The sequence below is a fragment of the Canis lupus genome, chromosome 14 (genome assembly GCF_003254725.2).
Source record: "Canis lupus dingo isolate Sandy chromosome 14, ASM325472v2, whole genome shotgun sequence".
NCBI lineage: Eukaryota > Metazoa > Chordata > Mammalia > Carnivora > Canidae > Canis > Canis lupus.
The window spans coordinates 4819751-4837625 of NC_064256.1; the positions used below are offsets into that span (position 1 = coordinate 4819751).

The 17875-nt window shown below is 53.8% G+C and overlaps 1 protein-coding gene across 1 annotated transcript in view; it reads left to right on the forward strand.

The window, feature by feature from the left end:
- The window catches only part of PLXNA4 (plexin A4), a 426671-nt gene extending 409690 nt beyond the window's left edge, over nt 1–16981 (forward strand). Inside the window, exons 30-32 of the mRNA XM_025471690.3 lie at nt 202–414; nt 7590–7740; nt 9803–16981. Of these exons, the coding sequence (XP_025327475.1) occupies nt 202–414; nt 7590–7740; nt 9803–9898 (460 nt within the window). The 3' untranslated portion in view covers nt 9899–16981. The remainder of the gene's footprint in view (nt 1–201; nt 415–7589; nt 7741–9802) is intronic.
- The last annotated feature ends 894 nt before the right edge of the window (nt 16982–17875 follow it).

The window sequence follows — 17875 nt, forward strand, 5'->3', positions numbered from 1 at the left end:
TGCAGGCCGGGCATCAAGCCCTCACCGGAGCCCATGGTTCAACCTTGCTGATCCTCAGTTTCCTGGAAGGCAAGTTGGCTGCATAGGCTTTGATTAAGGATGGTTGGTGCCCAGCCTTTTCTCTTTTCCCGGAGAATTCTCCAGACTACACCACAGAGCCCTGCCCTATCTTCTCTGACCACCTGCCTCTTCCCTCCACAGCCTGCCGCTGCGGTTCTGGGTTAACATGATCAAGAACCCTCAGTTTGTGTTTGACATCCACAAGAACAGCATCACGGACGCCTGCCTCTCCGTGGTGGCCCAGACCTTCATGGACTCCTGCTCCACGTCAGAGCACCGGCTGGGCAAGGACTCCCCCTCCAACAAGCTGCTCTATGCCAAGGACATCCCCAGCTACAAGAACTGGGTGGAGAGGTGAGTGCTGAGCCCGGGAGCCACAGTAGGGCCCCTTGCTGCAGCAAACAACTGCTCTCCATGAGGGCTCCCCACCCCAGTGGATGGAGACAACAGATAGAAATATTGTACTTGCTGTCCTGAAGGAAGTAGCTCGAAGGGTTGGCGTTCTAAGAGGCAAGCCAAATGCGCATGAGCCCTGTCACTACCAGCAGCAGTTGGAACAGCAACCAAAACCCTAAAATGTCAGGGCCAAAAGCAGGAGGAGGTGAGCTGGTAGGAGCAGAGGGAGGATCAGTCACAAAGCCTGATCCTGCAATTGCAATGCCCACACCCCATTGTCCCCAGTGGCACTGTCAGCTGAAGCAAGACCCCGGGGAACCTGGCTGGAAGTTACCACTGGGTTCTGCTTCCCTGCCTGGAGGGCCCCAGCCCTTCGAGGCTGAAACGCCTTCAGGCCCAGGAAGGAAATCAAGTCGCTGCTCTGATCCCCACCCCAACAAAATAAAACATACAAACAAATCTTCAAGGGACCAAATAACATCGTGGCACAGAAAATCTGGAGTCTTCTAACCTGTCTGCCCCTGTCCACGTCAAGTGGGGATGTCGTTCTCACTCTGACGCTTCTCCTGGCCCCAGTCCCTTGAGCCCTCCAAGACGACCTCTTGATGCCCTGCACCCTGTAGTGCTTTCTCGGCCATCGTAGCCCTGACCTAATCGCTGTCTTACACAGTGTCCTGTGCTTGCAGGGCCGTCCGTAAGCTGGGGAGCCCGTCTTCCTGCAAGGCTAACTTGTGGTAAAGAACATCAGTGGCTTGTCTGGGCCAATCAGCTCCACATACCAAGCACCTGAGCTAGGCAACCAGCCAAAGCTTTATTTATTTATTCATCACAGTAGCCCTGGAGTATAAGAGGACAGGATTATAACCTCATTTTCTGCCCATGAGAGTGAAGAAATACACATTCAGAATGGCTAAGTAATCAGCCCAAGATGACTTCAGTGGCCAAGATAAGACTTGATCCCAAATTTGGGTGACGCCTACATCACTTTTCTACTATTTATGATACTTTTAGACTTGGCCTCTACCAAGCTATATGGTGCCTCTGTGTGAATTAAGGCAGGTGCCCTTTCCTAGAGAAGGGTGTAAGCCCAGGCCAGGGTGCATGGTTTGTTGAGGGATGGACTGGTTGTCACCCCAAGCACCTTTGTGCAGTGAACAATGCACAATTCCACATGGCAGTCTCGATTTTAGAGTCCCTTTCTCTTTTTATCATACAGCCTAAAACTAGGAAACCTAGATGGAAGCTCAGTTTTGAGGCCTTTTTTTTTTTTAGGACTTTTTTTTCTTTTTAATGAGTAAAAGATGCCAAAAATTGTTCTTGACTTAGTAACTGAAGACAAAATGAAGAGTATCATTTCACCCATAGCAAAGAGACAGTCTCCATACTTCATATTTGAAAACTGCCTTCCCTTGTAAAGAGCTGGAATAACTAAGAGGGCATGGAGTCCTGGCCACCTCAGTAACATAATTCTGCTAACAAGGGTTGAATTTTATTCTTTGAGATCCTCCCCACCCCTTCCTGCTGATGCGTGTAGTGGGCATCGGTGTTGGCCAACCGAGAGAGAGAGAGAGAGAGAGAGAGAGAGAGAGAGAGAGAGAGCTCCTGTCCTTGTATTTATGTCTGAGTCATGAGGAGAGGCTCTCACCTCCACAGAGATGGTAGCTCATTCTTCTGACCATAGAGCTGCCAGAAACAGGGTTAGCCCTCCTGTGTGGTCAACAGCTCTTCAGCAAAGAGAGAGGGGGAAAAGGTGGCAGCAAGGCCAGATTATCTGGGCACTGGTGTGGCATCACTGTGCTGGGACCTCAGGTCGGGGGCAAAGAATCAGGGACGTGGGGGGCAGGGGGCATTGCTGAAGCATCTGCAGAGGGGACACTCCCCAGAACAGTTTGCCAGTCAAGGGTGAGAGTAATGCATGCGCAGGGCTAATGGCCTTCCTGCCGCCCGGTGCTAAATGAAATCTGTGCCACGCAGCTGCTACGGGTCATGAGGAACCCCAGTCCATTTGGTTATTTTTAGGAGTGGCTTGATGGTTTCCATTTCTTATCCTGCCAGTTTCTTAGCAACCAGTGGCACTCTAGGGAGAGTCATCTTTCACTAGCCTAAGATCCCACCCAACCCTTTCTCCTCCCATTCTGGGACGAGGTACAGAGACAGGGGGATTAGGAGACAGTGTGGACTGGTCTGGAGATCAAGTCTAGAGTGCTTCTTCACTTGGTGATGGATGGATCGATTCTGCTGTCGCTGCCTGAGGAACCTGGCCCCCGAGTTTGTCTGCTTGCTGGCAAGTGAAGCCTAGAAGCACAGAACTCAATCACCATCCACTGTGAGCCTGGTCTCCCACCTCAGCCTACCCAGGGCACCAGCAGCCTGCAGGTCAGAAGAATGTCGGTAGAGCCCAACCTCTTATGGCCAGGGCTTACTCGCTGGTAATGTCACTGCCTGAGCCTACAGACAGCCCACACAGGACTCAGGCTTAGTGACTCGCTGTGGGAGACTGCACCCTGCGTGCAGCACAGCTGAGAAAGAGGACTTACCCTGGCTGGTCCCCTCTATAGAGCAGGGGGAAGCATCTGGATTCTGGAGACCTCACTAACTCTGTCGGTTGAACCGCCTAGATCATTCTATCACACCTATGCTGGCTTGTATCTCCTAGAAGTTCTTCATCTACCCACACTCCCCCAACCCAGTCCTCCCATCCCATTCTTCCTCCCATCCTCCCATCCCATTCCTGCCTCCAAATACCTTTTAGTGCTAATGGTCAGCGGCTCTACTGCAGACTTCCAGTCTCTGCTGCCTCTCTACAAGTATCCGGGTTTTTGCTTATGGCCACACCCAGAGAAAGGGAGCAGGATGTCTAGGTCCCCAGCAGCAAGCAACTACTACACTCATAGAGCAGAACTCAGTGATGTTGTCACCATGAACAGCCCAGTGTATCGTGACCAGTCGTAGTTCTTGTATCATTAGCAAGAGCCATAGAATTATCGTGTTAAGTGGGGGTTTCCTCTCATTTTAAATTGGTAGAGCCTCAAGGTTATTCCTACGGCAGCATTAGCCTCTCTCACCTGCACTCAAGGCTTTCCAGGTAAGAATGAGTGGAGTGGAATCACACTTGACCCGCTCAGAACTGGACTGGGCTGTGCCACACATCAGAATATCATCTGTCACCTGTGTCACAGCATAAAAAAGGTTAAGAATTTTGAATATTTAAAAATGCCCCCTAAGGAAGCCATCCATTCAAAATATAAAACTGTGACGGTTCACCCTGGGAGCAATATTGGAATACAGACATTTCATTAACTTATTCATCAATCCGTGGGTCAAACATTTATGGTCTCCATCAAGAGTGTATGGGGCACGTGGGATACATTACACTGGATCCTTCCCTTGTGGCTCTTGTGGTCCAGGAAGACACGGACAGGCATTCAACAAGCCCCAGGAGCTGTAATAGTGCAGCTGGGAGAGTAAGAGCCTGATTCTGCTGGGCCTGGAGAGGTCAGTGAACAGTTCTCAGAGGAAAAGACTTTTGTACTGGGCCTTGCAAGCCAAGTGTCTGTATATCAGAACATCAGGCTCTAAGCATTTTTCATGTCTATGCCTTCATCCTTGAGGTTGTCTGAAGAGATGACAAAACTTTGTTCTTCTAAGAGTTCAGGGCGTTGGAGACCACTTTTGTGATCACTGGAGCTGTCATAATGGCAGAGATGAGATACCCGCCATCACATACTGGGCCCATCCCCTAGAAGCCCAGTTCACAAATGCAGAAAATTCACCATTCTAGGACCCTGCCTTCATACAGCTCCCCAAGGACCCACAAGGGTACTGGCGTCCCATCTGGTATGAGCAAACTCAGCAAAGAATGCTAGGTAGGGCCAGTGGTGGAACTCAGACATCCTCAGCAAGTGTGGTCTTGGCCAGCCTGCCAGGTCCTGGCCAGCCAGAGGGAGTTCTTGGGGGCCTTTCAGAGCATCAGTCCCTTCTGAAGGGGCTCACCTGCAGGTGAATCCCCTGGGAGGAAGTTCAAGTACACGAGCCCAAGCTGACCTTTCCCTTCCTCACTGCACAGACTGCTGATAAGAACACTTGTTTGAAGTTCATTAACGGAGCATAATTGCATTCTTCACAATCAATAAGCCTTCTCGGTGGCGGTGGCGGGGCCCAGCACAAAGGCCAGCCCAGCGGGAGCTGAGAAGGAAGCAATCACCCACACAGCCAGGGAATCCAGGGTGAGGTCATTATCAGGCTCAAGGGGTGCTAGCAAGGCAAGAGGGGGGGGGGACACAGCCTTGGAGGGGATTGAGGAGAGGTCAAGGCAGGGTCAGCATGCCCTGTCAGGTGGATGGGCCCAGCTAGGACCCGGCAGGGCTGGGGACAAGAACCAAGCAGAGCGTCAGCCAGACCCAAGACCCACACTCATCCAGGAAATTGAGCCTTCCATGGCCATGCAGCTCAGCTAATTAGAACTTGCCGAAGATGAGGACATGTGCCTGGTGCATTCATGAGCAAGTGTGTGACCACAGACGTGCGCTGGTCCAATCCAGCGGCCTCTGCACGGAGACAGCAGAGGAGAGACTGGGCTGCTCCATGTGGACATGAATGGTAGCATAATGCAAAGCACATCCGGGTGAGCCACCACCCATTTCTTCAGATGAAAAGGTTGGAAGCCCTGCCCTCTCCCCCCTCCACCCCGAACCCCTTCCTCCCTCTCTTTCTCACACACAGACACACTTTCTATATATTCTCTTTGGAGAAATGGACCAGGCATCTAGCACACTCCGAGGCAAGCCTTGTTGAAGGGACAGAGTGCTGGGCACCTGCTATTTCCAGTGGAGACAGTGGTCCCTTACCTGGGCTCTCGTGCACCCCGGGGAGCTAAATACCACAGGAGGAAAAAAAGCCTGATGGCCCATTCACATACCCGTGAGAGGTGTCACGGACAGGCAACGGAAATGGCAGGAGTCTTTGCCTGTGATGACAGTCATGTCCTGTGAGTGAGGACCTGGGTTTTTCATCCCGTTCAGTCTATCTGCCTGTCCACAGGTGACAGAGTGTCACTGTCAGGAGGGAGCTCTGGACACAGGTGTGTTAGCAGAGACGCGCTGGGCCGCTGGCCGTGGAGAAGCCAGGAAGATCATCGGTTCATGGTCTTCGCCAACGTGACCTGACCACACAGCCCTCTAGCCGACCAGTGCACTGAGACAGTGGCACACATCTCCTCGGGAGGGGACAAGGTTGGGAGCCACCACCAAAACCCCTGGGTCTCCACTATAAAATGGAACGTTGGCATTTACTGCCCTCCAGAAATAGTGCCAATGAATCGAGTCTCTCGCCGGAACATTTATACCTGGAATGTCATTAAATCACCCAGGACCCAGAGGACGCTGAGGCTGTCGAGGGGTGGGTTGCAGGCCGGGAAGAGAACGGGCTCTTCTGGGATGGCGTGAAGGAGCCATAAGGCAACAGGACAGGGAACCGGGCGGGGATGGGGATGGCTCTGAACCTGAGGGGGACAGGGGTCAGGGGACCAGCCATGACCCCGCCCTGGATGAAGGTTGTGAAGGATGAAGTCCGCATGGGCTGGGGGCAGGACGGCCTTGTCTGCGGCCCCAGGCGCTTCCGAGAAAGGCCATCTCATTAAGCTCTTGTCCCTGGGCCCAGACCTCCTGCCAAAAGGCAATCAGCTCAACAAAGCAGTTGGCCAGTGTGTCTGTGTGTGGCCCGGCTTCTGAGGTCAGAGGAGGCGCCCCCTGACCAGCCCCTTCCTTTGCCAGAGCACACAGATTTCATCTCCTTCCCTCTGCCTCCCTCGGAAAGTTTCCAGAATGAACGCCAGGTCTACAGACGCAGCAAGGCTATGGCTCAGGGCAGCGGGGCCACCACGGCCCTCGTCGGCCCAGGAAGGCTCTGGCAGCAAATTGAACTGTCATTTAGTTGCAGACCCTCGAGCTTGATGGCTAGAGGAACACGCAAGTGCCACCTCTCCAGCTTGTCACCTACTCCTGGGCAGAGAGGGGGATGGAAGGGGGGATGGCACAGGACTTACGCATCCGTGGGCGGTACCCTGAGAGGTGCAGACTGGGAATGGCACAGGGCCGAGGGGCCAGGCTGAGACGGCACCAGAGCCTCCGAGGATGCCACACACTCGCCCAATCAAGCCCTGAGTTCTGGGAATCCCCGGGGCCTGTCGCTGGCACTTGCACTTACACCGGTGAGCCAGTGCCTCTCCTAAAACGGTGTGTCCTCGATGCCTCCCTCACCTTGGCCTATCCCCACTCCGCCACCGTCCCACCACCCTCCTCTGTTCCAGGTTCTCAGGCATGCCCTTCCCTGCTCTGAGGGCTGAGGCTTTCAGTGCAGGCTGAGCTGGGGTGATCAGGACTCCAGTGCGGAGAGCGGTTCCCCGGATGCCCTGATGTCTCTCCCTGCTTTTGTAGGCTCCAGGCCCATTGGTGTGGTCCACCCCCAATAAGCACCCAGGAAGGGGGCCTGGGTGTCTCTGGGGGCTCTGGGGCCTTTCCGTTCCTCATTAGGACCCTGCACAACTCCCCTCTGGTGGAGGAGTTGGGGTTCGCTGCATATAATGTCAACTTGCAGAAATTAAAAATGTAAATGCTGGCGTCTAATTAACCAGTTGACAGCAGTGCACAGCTGCAAGTGACAGTGACTGATTGCCTTCTGCCAGCCTCTCTCCCCACGCAGCCCCCCTGCCGCCCCCGCTTCACCCAGGGAGCCCCCCGAGAGGGGAGGGCATCGAGGCAGAGCAACCGCTTGGAAGCCCAGTGGAGCCCAGTGGAGGGCACCTCTTGCGTTTGTGGGAGGAGGAGTGGCAAGGACAGAAGAGCTAGACCGGGCGCCCTTTGGGGGCTGGGGGCCAGGCTGAGGCAGGGGACGGCTCCTCCTTACTCCTGCTCCCACCCCGGTCCTCCCCTGACCACTTCGGAGCCACATCCTCCCCCTGCACCCGAGCTGTACAGGGCCAGCCCAGAAGCGCAGGTGGGAGAGGGCCCGCCTTGGTCCCCAGGGGGTGGTGCCCGCCATCCGCCGGCCCCCGACATCGTGCCGGGAGTTTCACTCTGCCCGGGCCTCTGTCCGCACGGCTGCAGCTCTTTCTTCCCCTCCGCCTTCCCTGGCAGGTATTACTCGGACATCGGGAAGATGCCGGCCATCAGCGACCAGGACATGAACGCGTACCTGGCTGAGCAGTCCCGGATGCACATGAACGAGTTCAACGCCATGAGCGCGCTCTCGGAGATCTTCTCCTACGTGGGCAAGTACAGCGAGGAGGTGAGCCCGCCCTGCTTGGCACCTGCTGGGAAGGACGGGGCAGAGATGAACAGTCGCTGCCTGTGTAGCAGCCTCTGCACAGGAGCCCCGGCACGAACCCCAGACGACCCCCGCCTCTGCTGGGGAAGCTGTCCGCCGCCTTGGACTTGGCGGCTGCGCTCCACAGACTGGGACCCTAGAAACCTTCCGTTCTGCAAATTCGGCATTCATCCCGATTCTCAGATATTAAGATAAAGTAGCAGTTTCTTTCTCTCTCTCTTTCCTTTTTTTAAATTCTTACTTCTTCCCTGCTTGTCCCTCTTTTTTATTTTTCCCTTTTCTCTCCCTGATCTGTCTTTAAGCAAGCAGTTTCCCACCCCCATGGTAGGCTGCATGGGAATGGTATGTGGGAGAGGGAGGGGAGGGGAGGGGAGAGGAGGGTCAGGACAGAATAGATACAGAACAGAGTTCCCCAGATGGAAAAGAAAGCAGACGCTGCCTTCTTCCTGGCCAGTACAGAGGTGCTTATGGGAGGGTTCTAGTTCATGCAGGCTTAGCCCAAGTGGGTTCAGAATCCAGGCTCCCTGTGTCTGAGCGGCAGCATAACCACCTTCCCCTGTAGTGGGAGGTAGTGACAGGAGCTGGAGCCGGTGCCCCCCCGTTCTCCGCCTCCTCCCCGCTCATCACTGAGAGGGCCTAGGAGCCCCAGGCCACAGAAGAGGCCCCAGCAGGCTGTGAGCAGCATAATGCTGCAAGCCTCCAGTGAAGGGGAAGCCAGCTGTGGGTCCCATAGGGGAGGGACCGAGATGCCAGCCTGCAGGCTGGTGCTGGTCCCGGGCAAGGCTGTCACCTGCCCGTGGCCACATGAGAGAAGTAAGGATGATGCGGGATGTGCCAGGGCAGGAGTACAGCTGCCTCATCTTGCAAGCACTGCCCTTTAGTCTACAAGGACACTCGTCTACTCTTGGTGTAAAAATGCCCCATCCTCATGAAATACTAGCGCCAGGAACTGGTGGTTCTGGGCCAGCTAAGAGGTCGGCAACTCCACCTTGGTCTCCCCACTTAAAAATACACTAAGTGGGCCAGGAAATCCAGAGCTCTGGGAGCCTCCTCTGGAGCCTTCAGCCTCCTCTCTGGCTCCTCTGCCTCCCTACCCCTCAGCCCCAGCGCCAGGAGATGCCACACCTGCGTGTCAGGTGCCCCTCGTGGAGCAAACTTCATGGGAAGGGCGCTCGCATGTGTTAGGTGACCTTGTCCTCTCCAAGGGAGCCACCCACACAGGGACCAGGAGTTCCCCCATTATACAGATGAGGCAATGAGGGTTCAGAGAAGTGATGTGTTTTTCCCCAGATCACCCAGCTAGACACTCTAGATCTGTTATTCAGCCTCACGTCTCCTGAGTCTGAGTCAACTTCTCACTTATTTTTTATCGCGTCCTCACTGTCATTCTTCTCTACCAACCATCTGATCCCAGAAAAGGCTTTGGCAGATGTTATCATTCACTGCTAGTGACCAGGAAAACATGAGATATCCCCCTTGGAAGGATATTTTTTTGTTGACATGCAAGCAAAGCCAAATGACTTTCTAAATGTGGGATCAGGGGGCCTCAGGGAGCTGATGGGGAAGATACTCCTTTTTAGGAAGGAGGGGTGGGATTTCTTAGTATCTATGAAAGCACATTCCCCGGAGACACCAGGCACCACACTTTACGTGGGGGTAGGCCTGTGTGTTTGTTAACCTGCAGGGACCTGGTACATCTCTGAACAGGTGTCTCCTGCCCACTGCCAGCTGTCTTACGTGGGCAGCAGAGCGCATGCATTTATTCAGACATGTTGATGAATGTGCCGACTCCCTGTGCTCACTGACACAGGGGTACCCACCTGCTGCACCCCACCCCCGAGTGCCCCTGCATCTCTCCATCCCTGTTAGCCAGGCTGCCTGCTGACCCAGAGACTTCACGTGTGCAACTTCGTGTGCACGTGGCTTTCCAAGCCTGACCCCGCTCGCCCTGTCTGTGCACGCCCTAGGAACACAGACCCGTATGCACAAACTAGTAACCTCCCCGTTCTTGGCCCTTCAACAGATCCTCGGACCTCTGGACCATGACGACCAGTGCGGAAAGCAGAAACTGGCCTACAAACTAGAACAAGTCATAACCCTCATGAGCTTAGACAGCTGAGAACCGTCCTTCCAGGGCCCCTGGGGGGAGGGACACACCAAGCCGTGCCTCAGTCTAGATTATCATCTTTACCAAGTGCAAGTTCCGACTGGCGTCAGCAGCATCCCCTGAACAGCGCTGTCTCTGTCTCCGCCTCTTTCTGTCTCTCCCTCCTCCCTGCATCCCTTCTTTCTCAGTTGCTCTGCCAACATGATCCAACTAAGCCACCACCCCTCAGTGAGTCCAGGACGGCCAGGCTCACACGGGGACCTGGCCAGAAGATATCAGAGGGGCTCTCTTTCCTGGCTGACTCCCAGGCATCAGCAGAGGGGGCCCAAAGATGGAGGAGGAGCCATGGAGAGAGGACGCTCCTGCGTTGCTACTCCACCTTCCACACTGGGCCAACCCTTGGTCTAGGGAAGAGGCAATGAGCTCAGTATTACCTTCACTGGGAAGACATCACCTGGCTCTCTCCCTTCCCAAATGCCTATCTCCAGGGGGTCCACCAGGGTCTGGGCCCCGTTGCAACTGTGAGAAGAAAGGCCACAGCTCCCGCATACGCATACGGAGGAGTAAGGATTAAGGGGGTGGGGAAGGAGTAGAGAGGTGCTTTTCAAGCTGCCTCTCACTTCTTGGGTTGGCATTCAGAGGCCACCTTGTCACCTTCTAGTCTTCTTGGAGCCCTTCCAAGTGCTCCTAGGGACCTACCCGCCCTGTCCCCTCCCCTGCCTGTGGAAAGCCAGACGGGAGAAGCAGCGGTTGCATTCCACTGTGGAGACCCTCCTAACCTTCTGGTCTGGCTCATAGCAGCAGAAATGTAACATGGAGGGGGAGAAAGGGAAAGAGGGTGGCATCCACCCTGGGCAGAATCGGTTGTTTTCCATTCACCCCCAAATGCAAATGAAGCACGTCCATAGTCATAGGCTCATCCGTTGCCGGATCCTTGATGCTGTCTAGAGAAAGCACCTACCTGCATCCTCCTTGCTCGGCACTCATCAGGGGACAATGTAAAATGCAGAGTACATCCAGGAGATTCTACCTCCAGCCGCCTTTATTGGCTCCGTCCCCACCCCCCTTCCTGAGAACTCTATAGAAGCTTGGGGCAAAGAGCTGAGGCCCTGGCCCCCTGCAGAGCCTGGTGCCATTGCTATGCAGACGACATTGTCACTGGACTGTCCAGACCTACTTGGCAATGACTCCCTCACCACCTGCTGTCTCTTCGGTCACTGCCCTTCCTCACCTCATCCCTAGTCATCATGGAGAGAACCACGCTCAAGCACAGCCTCACGGAAACAAACCAAAACGCCAGCCAAACTCAGTCCCCAGCTCGCCGTGTCTAGGAGGGACCTAGGACTCAAGTGGAAGGAGCTGGCCAACAATGAGAGAGAGACATACAATGGACCTCGGCCCTGGCATCTGTTTCTCCATCTGTCCTTCCATCTCCGATCTCTCATTTCAGCCCGTCAGGCAACGTGTGCTCGGACACGGGTGAGCAGGGGCCGTGGTAAGAGACGGTCTAACGTAGGGTCATGGAAACCTTAATCTTGAAGGGACTTTAGATGCCATCTGGCCCAGTTTCCCACCATAAGCAAGAGACTGTCTTAGCAGTCCTGCTGGCTAATTATACCCCACTCTGGGAGACAAGGAGAAGCATCACCTAAAGTGTGGTTGCAAGTCAAGGTTCCTGTCTTGCCTTCACTTCCTGAGCATCAGACATCAGTCTCTGTCATCCATTCACAATGAGCCCCAGGTGAAAATGGGAAGGAACCACTTCATCTCCAGCAAAGTTCATGGAGCACCCTGTACTTTTAAGAACTCTGGCCCCTTTGGATATGAGTGTGTGTGTGTGAGAGAGAGAGTGTGTGTGCATGTGTGTGCATGTGAGTGTGTCTGCTCTAGGAGCAGGCAGAGAGAGCTCGAAAGGATTTCTTGTCCTATGGAGGGGACTCTGAGGTGTTTCTCTTCTCCATCCTTGCTCATTCATTCTGCAGCTTCAGGACATTTCAACACTAGCTTTCTGTGCTGAGTGCTGGTGGGTGGAAGAAGAGTCACCGGTCCGTAGGAAACCAGGGTGCTCAGTGGCCGAAGGAGGCCTGGACTGGCCTGGAGGCCGGGTGGAGGTGACCCACAGCAGGGCATCATGTGGCATGAAGGAGAGGACAAACGGGGACAAAACACAAGTAGCTAACAATGGAAAGAGGAGAATAGGGGAAAGATGTACGTTGTGGGGGGAAAAGATAACCAAAGGTTTTGGCAAATGAAGTGCCAGGTGAAGAAGCATGGGCTTTCTGCCCTGGACCATTTCATTTCCTCCCAGGAAGCCACGGACCCTGGCCAGAGAGGAAGCATGTGAGAGCGGGCGGGTGGGCGGAGGAGGCACGGTGGCCAGAAGATGTATTTGCACACGTGAGGGGTTGGGGAGGAGAGAGACACAAACATATTTAACACAGATTCGCTGAGTGGAAACCGAGTGTGTGTGTGTGTGTGTGTGTGTGTGTGTGTGAGCGCATGTATGAGTGAGTGTGTTTGATTTATTTTTTAAGTTTTGCACAGTTAGGAAAACAAATTAGCAGGCAGAAAAGAAGACTGTTATCGTGGTTCTGCTGAAGCTTTTATTTTTTACCGGATTATTATTGTTATTGTTATTGTTCCTTCGTCGGTACAGAACCCCCCTCCCCAACCCGCCCCTGCCCCGGGTTTTGTCACAAGAGAAGCTTCAAACACCTCAGAGAAAGCTCGATGTCAGGAAGAGAGAGGACAGGACAGTGTCCTGGCTCTCCTCCTTCCTCCTGGAGGCGGGTTGTTTGCTGAAGCCTCTGTGGCCTGCTTGGGCTGGAGAAACAGGAGAGGACCACCCGGAGCTGCTACCCATCTTGTCCGCAAAAATTCTCTTTCCCTTTTCTGTTTGTTTCTCTTTCCTTTCTCTGTTCCTTTTACAATATTTTTTTCCATTTGGATTCATGCGCACATGTGATACATTTCCAAGTAAAGACAAGGCAGCGTTGTCGGAAAGCTGTCCTTGGCTCCCATGGTCTTTCCAGAATATCCCCTGGAGACCCCCAATCTCCTTCTGGCAAGCCAGAGACCCCCAGAGCTGCCCCTGGAGGGGGGCACGCAGACCAGCACCCCGCAGAGAAGGGAGCTGGACAAACTGGCCCCAGGAAAGGAAGGTCCCCTCGAGCCCTCCCCCATGACTGTGAATTTGCAGGGTCATGACTCTGTTTAAGGTGGAATCTTTATCTAGGTTCTTGGGTCCCAGGCAGAGAGAAAGGGAAGAAAGGCCCATCTTCTCTCACCTTCCCCTCCAACCGCCTCCTGCACCCTCCCGCCCTTGAGACCACCAGGGTCCAGGCAGTGCCGGGAGATCACACAGTCAGAAAAACAGACCTCGGTTAGATGGGGACTTTGAACGTAGGAGGGAGATGGGCTGACGCTGAGGTGCTGGAAGGCAGGCAGCTTTATGGCGTCCTGAATTCAAAAGGACGGATGGAGAGAAGCTGAGACAGGTGGCTGCGGACAGGTCATTCCTCTCGGGAGAGGTGTCTCCCCAGGGCTGGGCTCTGTCATCCTTTGTCCCTCCTTGTAAGGAGAGACGCCGGCCTCTCTTGGTACCTGCTAATAGGGCCACTAAGTGCAGATGGCTACTGTGTCACTTAATTCCTCAGGAAAATACTTTTTCTTGCCTTCTTTCAATGTGGTTTTAATTCGGGGACTGAGGACAGCCTGAGTGTGCACAGGCCAACGTAGGTTCAAACCCCTGGGACATGCACACCCAGAGTCGGCTCTAGAGCCTCCCTCTTGTGAGCCAGTGGGTGGACAGGTTGGGCCGAGATGCCTGACCCAGGCTAGGGTCAGAGAGAGAAGTCCTCTTCAATCATCCCAAAGTGAAGCAGACTGTCCAGAGCTGTGCCAGGCAGGAGTGGGACCCGCTGACAGGTAAGGCCGCTGACCTTGGCCACTCAGGCCTGGTTCTCAACACCCCCAGCCCTAGGCTAATGTCCAGGTAGTGTCCCAGTACCCCATTCCCCCCCGTCTGAGGCCCTCTGCTTGCGTTCCCCTTGCATGTCTGGCTTCTGAGAGTGTCCCTCCCCCCGCAGAGGCAAGTGCACCCCCTTGTCCCCATTGCCCGCAGCTCTGACCCAAGGCTGCGGACCTCCTGGCACAGGAGCCTCAGACCTCACAACCCACCCCCCCCAGGGCAAGCCCCTGCCACCATTCCCAGCATTGCCTCCCTGAGTGATTGGGGGTCCCCAGTCCCACCTGGGCCCTGGGGGTCCCCCATCAGAGGAGCCACAAGCAATGATTTCTCAAGCAACCTCCACCCCCTGCCCCATGCCAAGTCCTGCTGATGTTTCCAGAACCCAAAACAACCACTCGCTTTGACCTAACAGGCAAAGCCCTGTTTTCCATCTGTCTCCATTCTCAGGAATGAGGCGACATTCTTTGGGCTTCACAGGATGTGAAGTCAAATACTTAACCTCGTGAGGGTTAAAGTGAATTATTCTTAATCAAGAGCAAACATTCCCACCTCTCAGAGAGCAAGGAGGGAGGGGAAGAGGCAGGGAGGCTCTGCAGGCCCAGAGACACTCCCTCCGCGGTCCTTGCAGGAATGGGCCGCCCCAACAGGTGGTCCTGGCATGGGTCCGAAAGACCTCTGAGAGGCATGTCTAGGCATGAACAACCTCCAGGTACCAGAGTCCCTGGAAGAAGCCCCTGCCCCAGGTGGATCCAGGCTCCTTCCTGGCCTTTCCTCTCACTCCTAGTTCACGTCAAGGACCACCTGTAAACCCTGCATGCTTCCCGTCAGCATCCAGGACAGGTGACGGAGAGCCCCTGACCCTGCAGCCCCGCCTTTTTTCTTTAACCTGTATGTGAACTGTCTATTTGGGGTCTGAGGTCATTTGGTTTTTGTTTGTGTATGTTAAGCGTTGGAAATTAAGGAGGGAGCCCAGGTGTGGGTGTAAAGTCCAAACTGCTAGAAGGGAGAAACAAAACTCTTCACCTGTGACCTGAGAAGGATGAGAAGAGCCTGGGGGCTGGGGCTGGGGGGCTCCCCCTGTTGTTAAAAAATGGGCCAGGATATTCCCCGGATGTGGACGTGCCTGGGGAAGCAGCCTCCATGGCTGCTAATATTCTCGGTGCTTCCTGGGCACCTGGGATGGCTGGAGCCTGTGATGCCAGGCCTTCCCCTCCCGTCTCCTGCCGCCTCGCCCCAACAGGTGCCACTGGAGAGACAGCTCCAGAGAGAGGCTGGGAAACCATGGGCCTCCATCCTCATGGTGCTCTGAGAGTGGCAAAGCCCTCCACTGGAAAACTTAGAAAAAGACCCCCCCATCCACAAAGGAATCTCTGTAGTAAAAGTTTTGGACTTTCAAGAGAAACTTTTTTTTTTTTAAACTACAAGTCTTTGCTCCCTGATAAAATTGTTGTTGTTGTTGTTTTTTAATTTGGGGAATATCCAACTTTATAAAATATAGAGGATTTTTTGGTTGTAAAAGTAATGCATACTCATTAGAGTCCCAATTAAATTCCATGAGTAGACTGGTGACTACCCCAGCTCAGCAAAGCTGAATGAAACAAAATCCCTAATGAAATTAAAAGAGGTTTCTGTCTTCATTGGCAGAGATAGTGAGGGGGGTGGGGGGGGAAATGCTCTTGGTCAGGTGTGCCCCACCCCCCTCCTCCTTACCCCCTTTCACTTTGTCCAGTCTTGGCTCTCTGGACCGCCCCTGGTGTGGCTGAGCCCCCTGCAGTCCCCACCAGCTTTCCTCAGACCGAGGGGTCACCCCGTTGGGGATGGGCCATGGAGGGACCAAGCACCCTCCCCCTGAGAGTGCAAACGCTCATGGCAAATAGACAACAGGTTCTATGCAGTTCATCTTCTACCATTTTTTTTTTAAACTGGAATTAGAACATCTTTTGTTAGTATCTTTGATCTTATGAGTCAAGCACATTTTGGAAGGGCTCCCTTTCAAGAGTGGAATTCAAAACAGAGGATACAGTTAAAGAGCAATGCAAAGGACACTTCACCAAGTGAGACCGCTCGCCCAATAGGACCCCTGGATGCGGCTCAGGCCTGTGACCAAGATGTGACACGTGTCTCTTGTGTTGTCCTGCCTCCTCCCTTCCCCAGCGTTCTCCCCAGCTGTTGGCTCGTTAAACCTTCCGTTCTTTAAAAAGAAAAGCTAGTTTACCTCAAAGATTCTTGTTTCCATTTGGAAACTAATGACTTTGTGTTTTAGAGTAGATGACCCTCCCCTCCATCACCCCCTGCCTGGGGCTGGTGTCCCTGAGGCCTGAAGGCCTTGCCTAGTCATGTGTTGGCAATGCCAACCAAGAGCAAGAACCCAAGGCCCCGGAGACAGGAAGGATTGGGTGCAACTGGCTTCCTCCCCACCTTAGCCGGTAAGGACCAGCCCGTCTCTTCCAGCAGGGTCCTGCCGAGTAGTCACCATAGTAACCAGCAATGCCAGGGTACCACCAACAGAGACCTGCTCATGAGTGAGCTGTGAGCCCGGGCAGAGGGGGGGAAGCTGGCCTGATCACATGACCCAGAGTCAAGTCAAAGACTAGAGGGAAGAGGAGAAACAGGGTAGGATGAGTGGGTGGTTTGAGGAACAGCAGAGGCCTTCGAGTCTTGGAGAGAGGCCGCTGAAGGGGGTAGGGCAGGTGGGTCCTGCTCCGGTCACCCCCTTCCAGCTCCACCCCAGCTCCGCTTCCATAAAGTTCCCACCTTGAACACTGACACTTTGTTAGAACAAAGCAAAACATATCTTTAGACAACAGTGTTATAATGAGCCTCAAAGATAGGTGGATGGAATCGATTAGAGGAAGAGGGTCTTCTGGTTTTGATTTTTAAAAAGAGTATCCTAGTAAGATTAAGAAAAAAAGGATTTAAAAAAATAAAGTTTTTAAAAAGGAAACCTATGCTATTTAAATTGGAGCCCAGTTGTAACTTGGTAAAGGCAAGCTTCTGTACCTTTGTTATAATTAATTGTATACCTGTGTATGTAAATATAAGGCATTCCTATTTTGCAGTTCAGAACAAAAAAAAAACCTATTTGTAATATAGAATAAAGTTTATTAAAAAATAATAAAAATGCAGTTTTGGGATTTGGGTCTTTTCTCATGCCTCTGGCTGGAAGCAGGCAGAGGGGAAGGTTGGCCACAGGTAAGCCTCCACCACGTACAGGTGGGGCAACTTGTCTCTCCAGCCACATGGTATCTAAACATTCTCTTAATTATGGCTCTGTCTTCAGTTACAAAGCAGATGTCTCGGGAGGCGATAATGCCCCCAGATGGGGACAGCAAGCATGCTACCAGCAAGCGCTGGCAGCAGACATCCCTTCCACATGAAGCCAGATCAACCTCTGAATCCTCCTCGACACAGCCCTCCAGCTTGCTGGAGTTGGTGCCGGCGAGGGCACGAATTGCCATCCCTGTTGTGAGCCTTCTTGGCAAGCCACACCTCAGTATGAGTGATCTCATCAGTCTAGCCCACCCCCAGCATTTTAACAGAGGGTAGAAATCTTGAACCCAATTGTGCTTCTGGCATAGGAGTAGGATAGGGAGAGAACAAGAAGGGGAAAGGTGGCGGTGGAGGCAGGGAGCAGGGAAGCAGACAGCTGTCCACCTGCCACCAGCGTTCATCCGTAGTCCATAGACTGGCCTCCAGGGCAAAGTGGGCCGTGCACAGTCAGGTCTGGGCCCAGAAACTCTGCATCATCCTCTGCATTCAACTGGCTGCCCTCCCATGGATCCTTTTGTCTCTCCGAGCCTCAGGTCAACAGCCAGAGAAGGTTGAGCTCCATGTCTCCAACATCTGTATAATTTGAAGTGAAATCCATGAGAGGGAAGCAGGATAAGAAAGGAGAGACAGAAACACCAAAGTGGAGAGCGTAAGTGAGGAAGAAGGGCAGGAAACAGGGTCGGGAGAAGACAGACAGACCCCAAGCAGCCAACAGCAAGTCCTGCCCTCCCTCCCCCCGCCATGCTGGG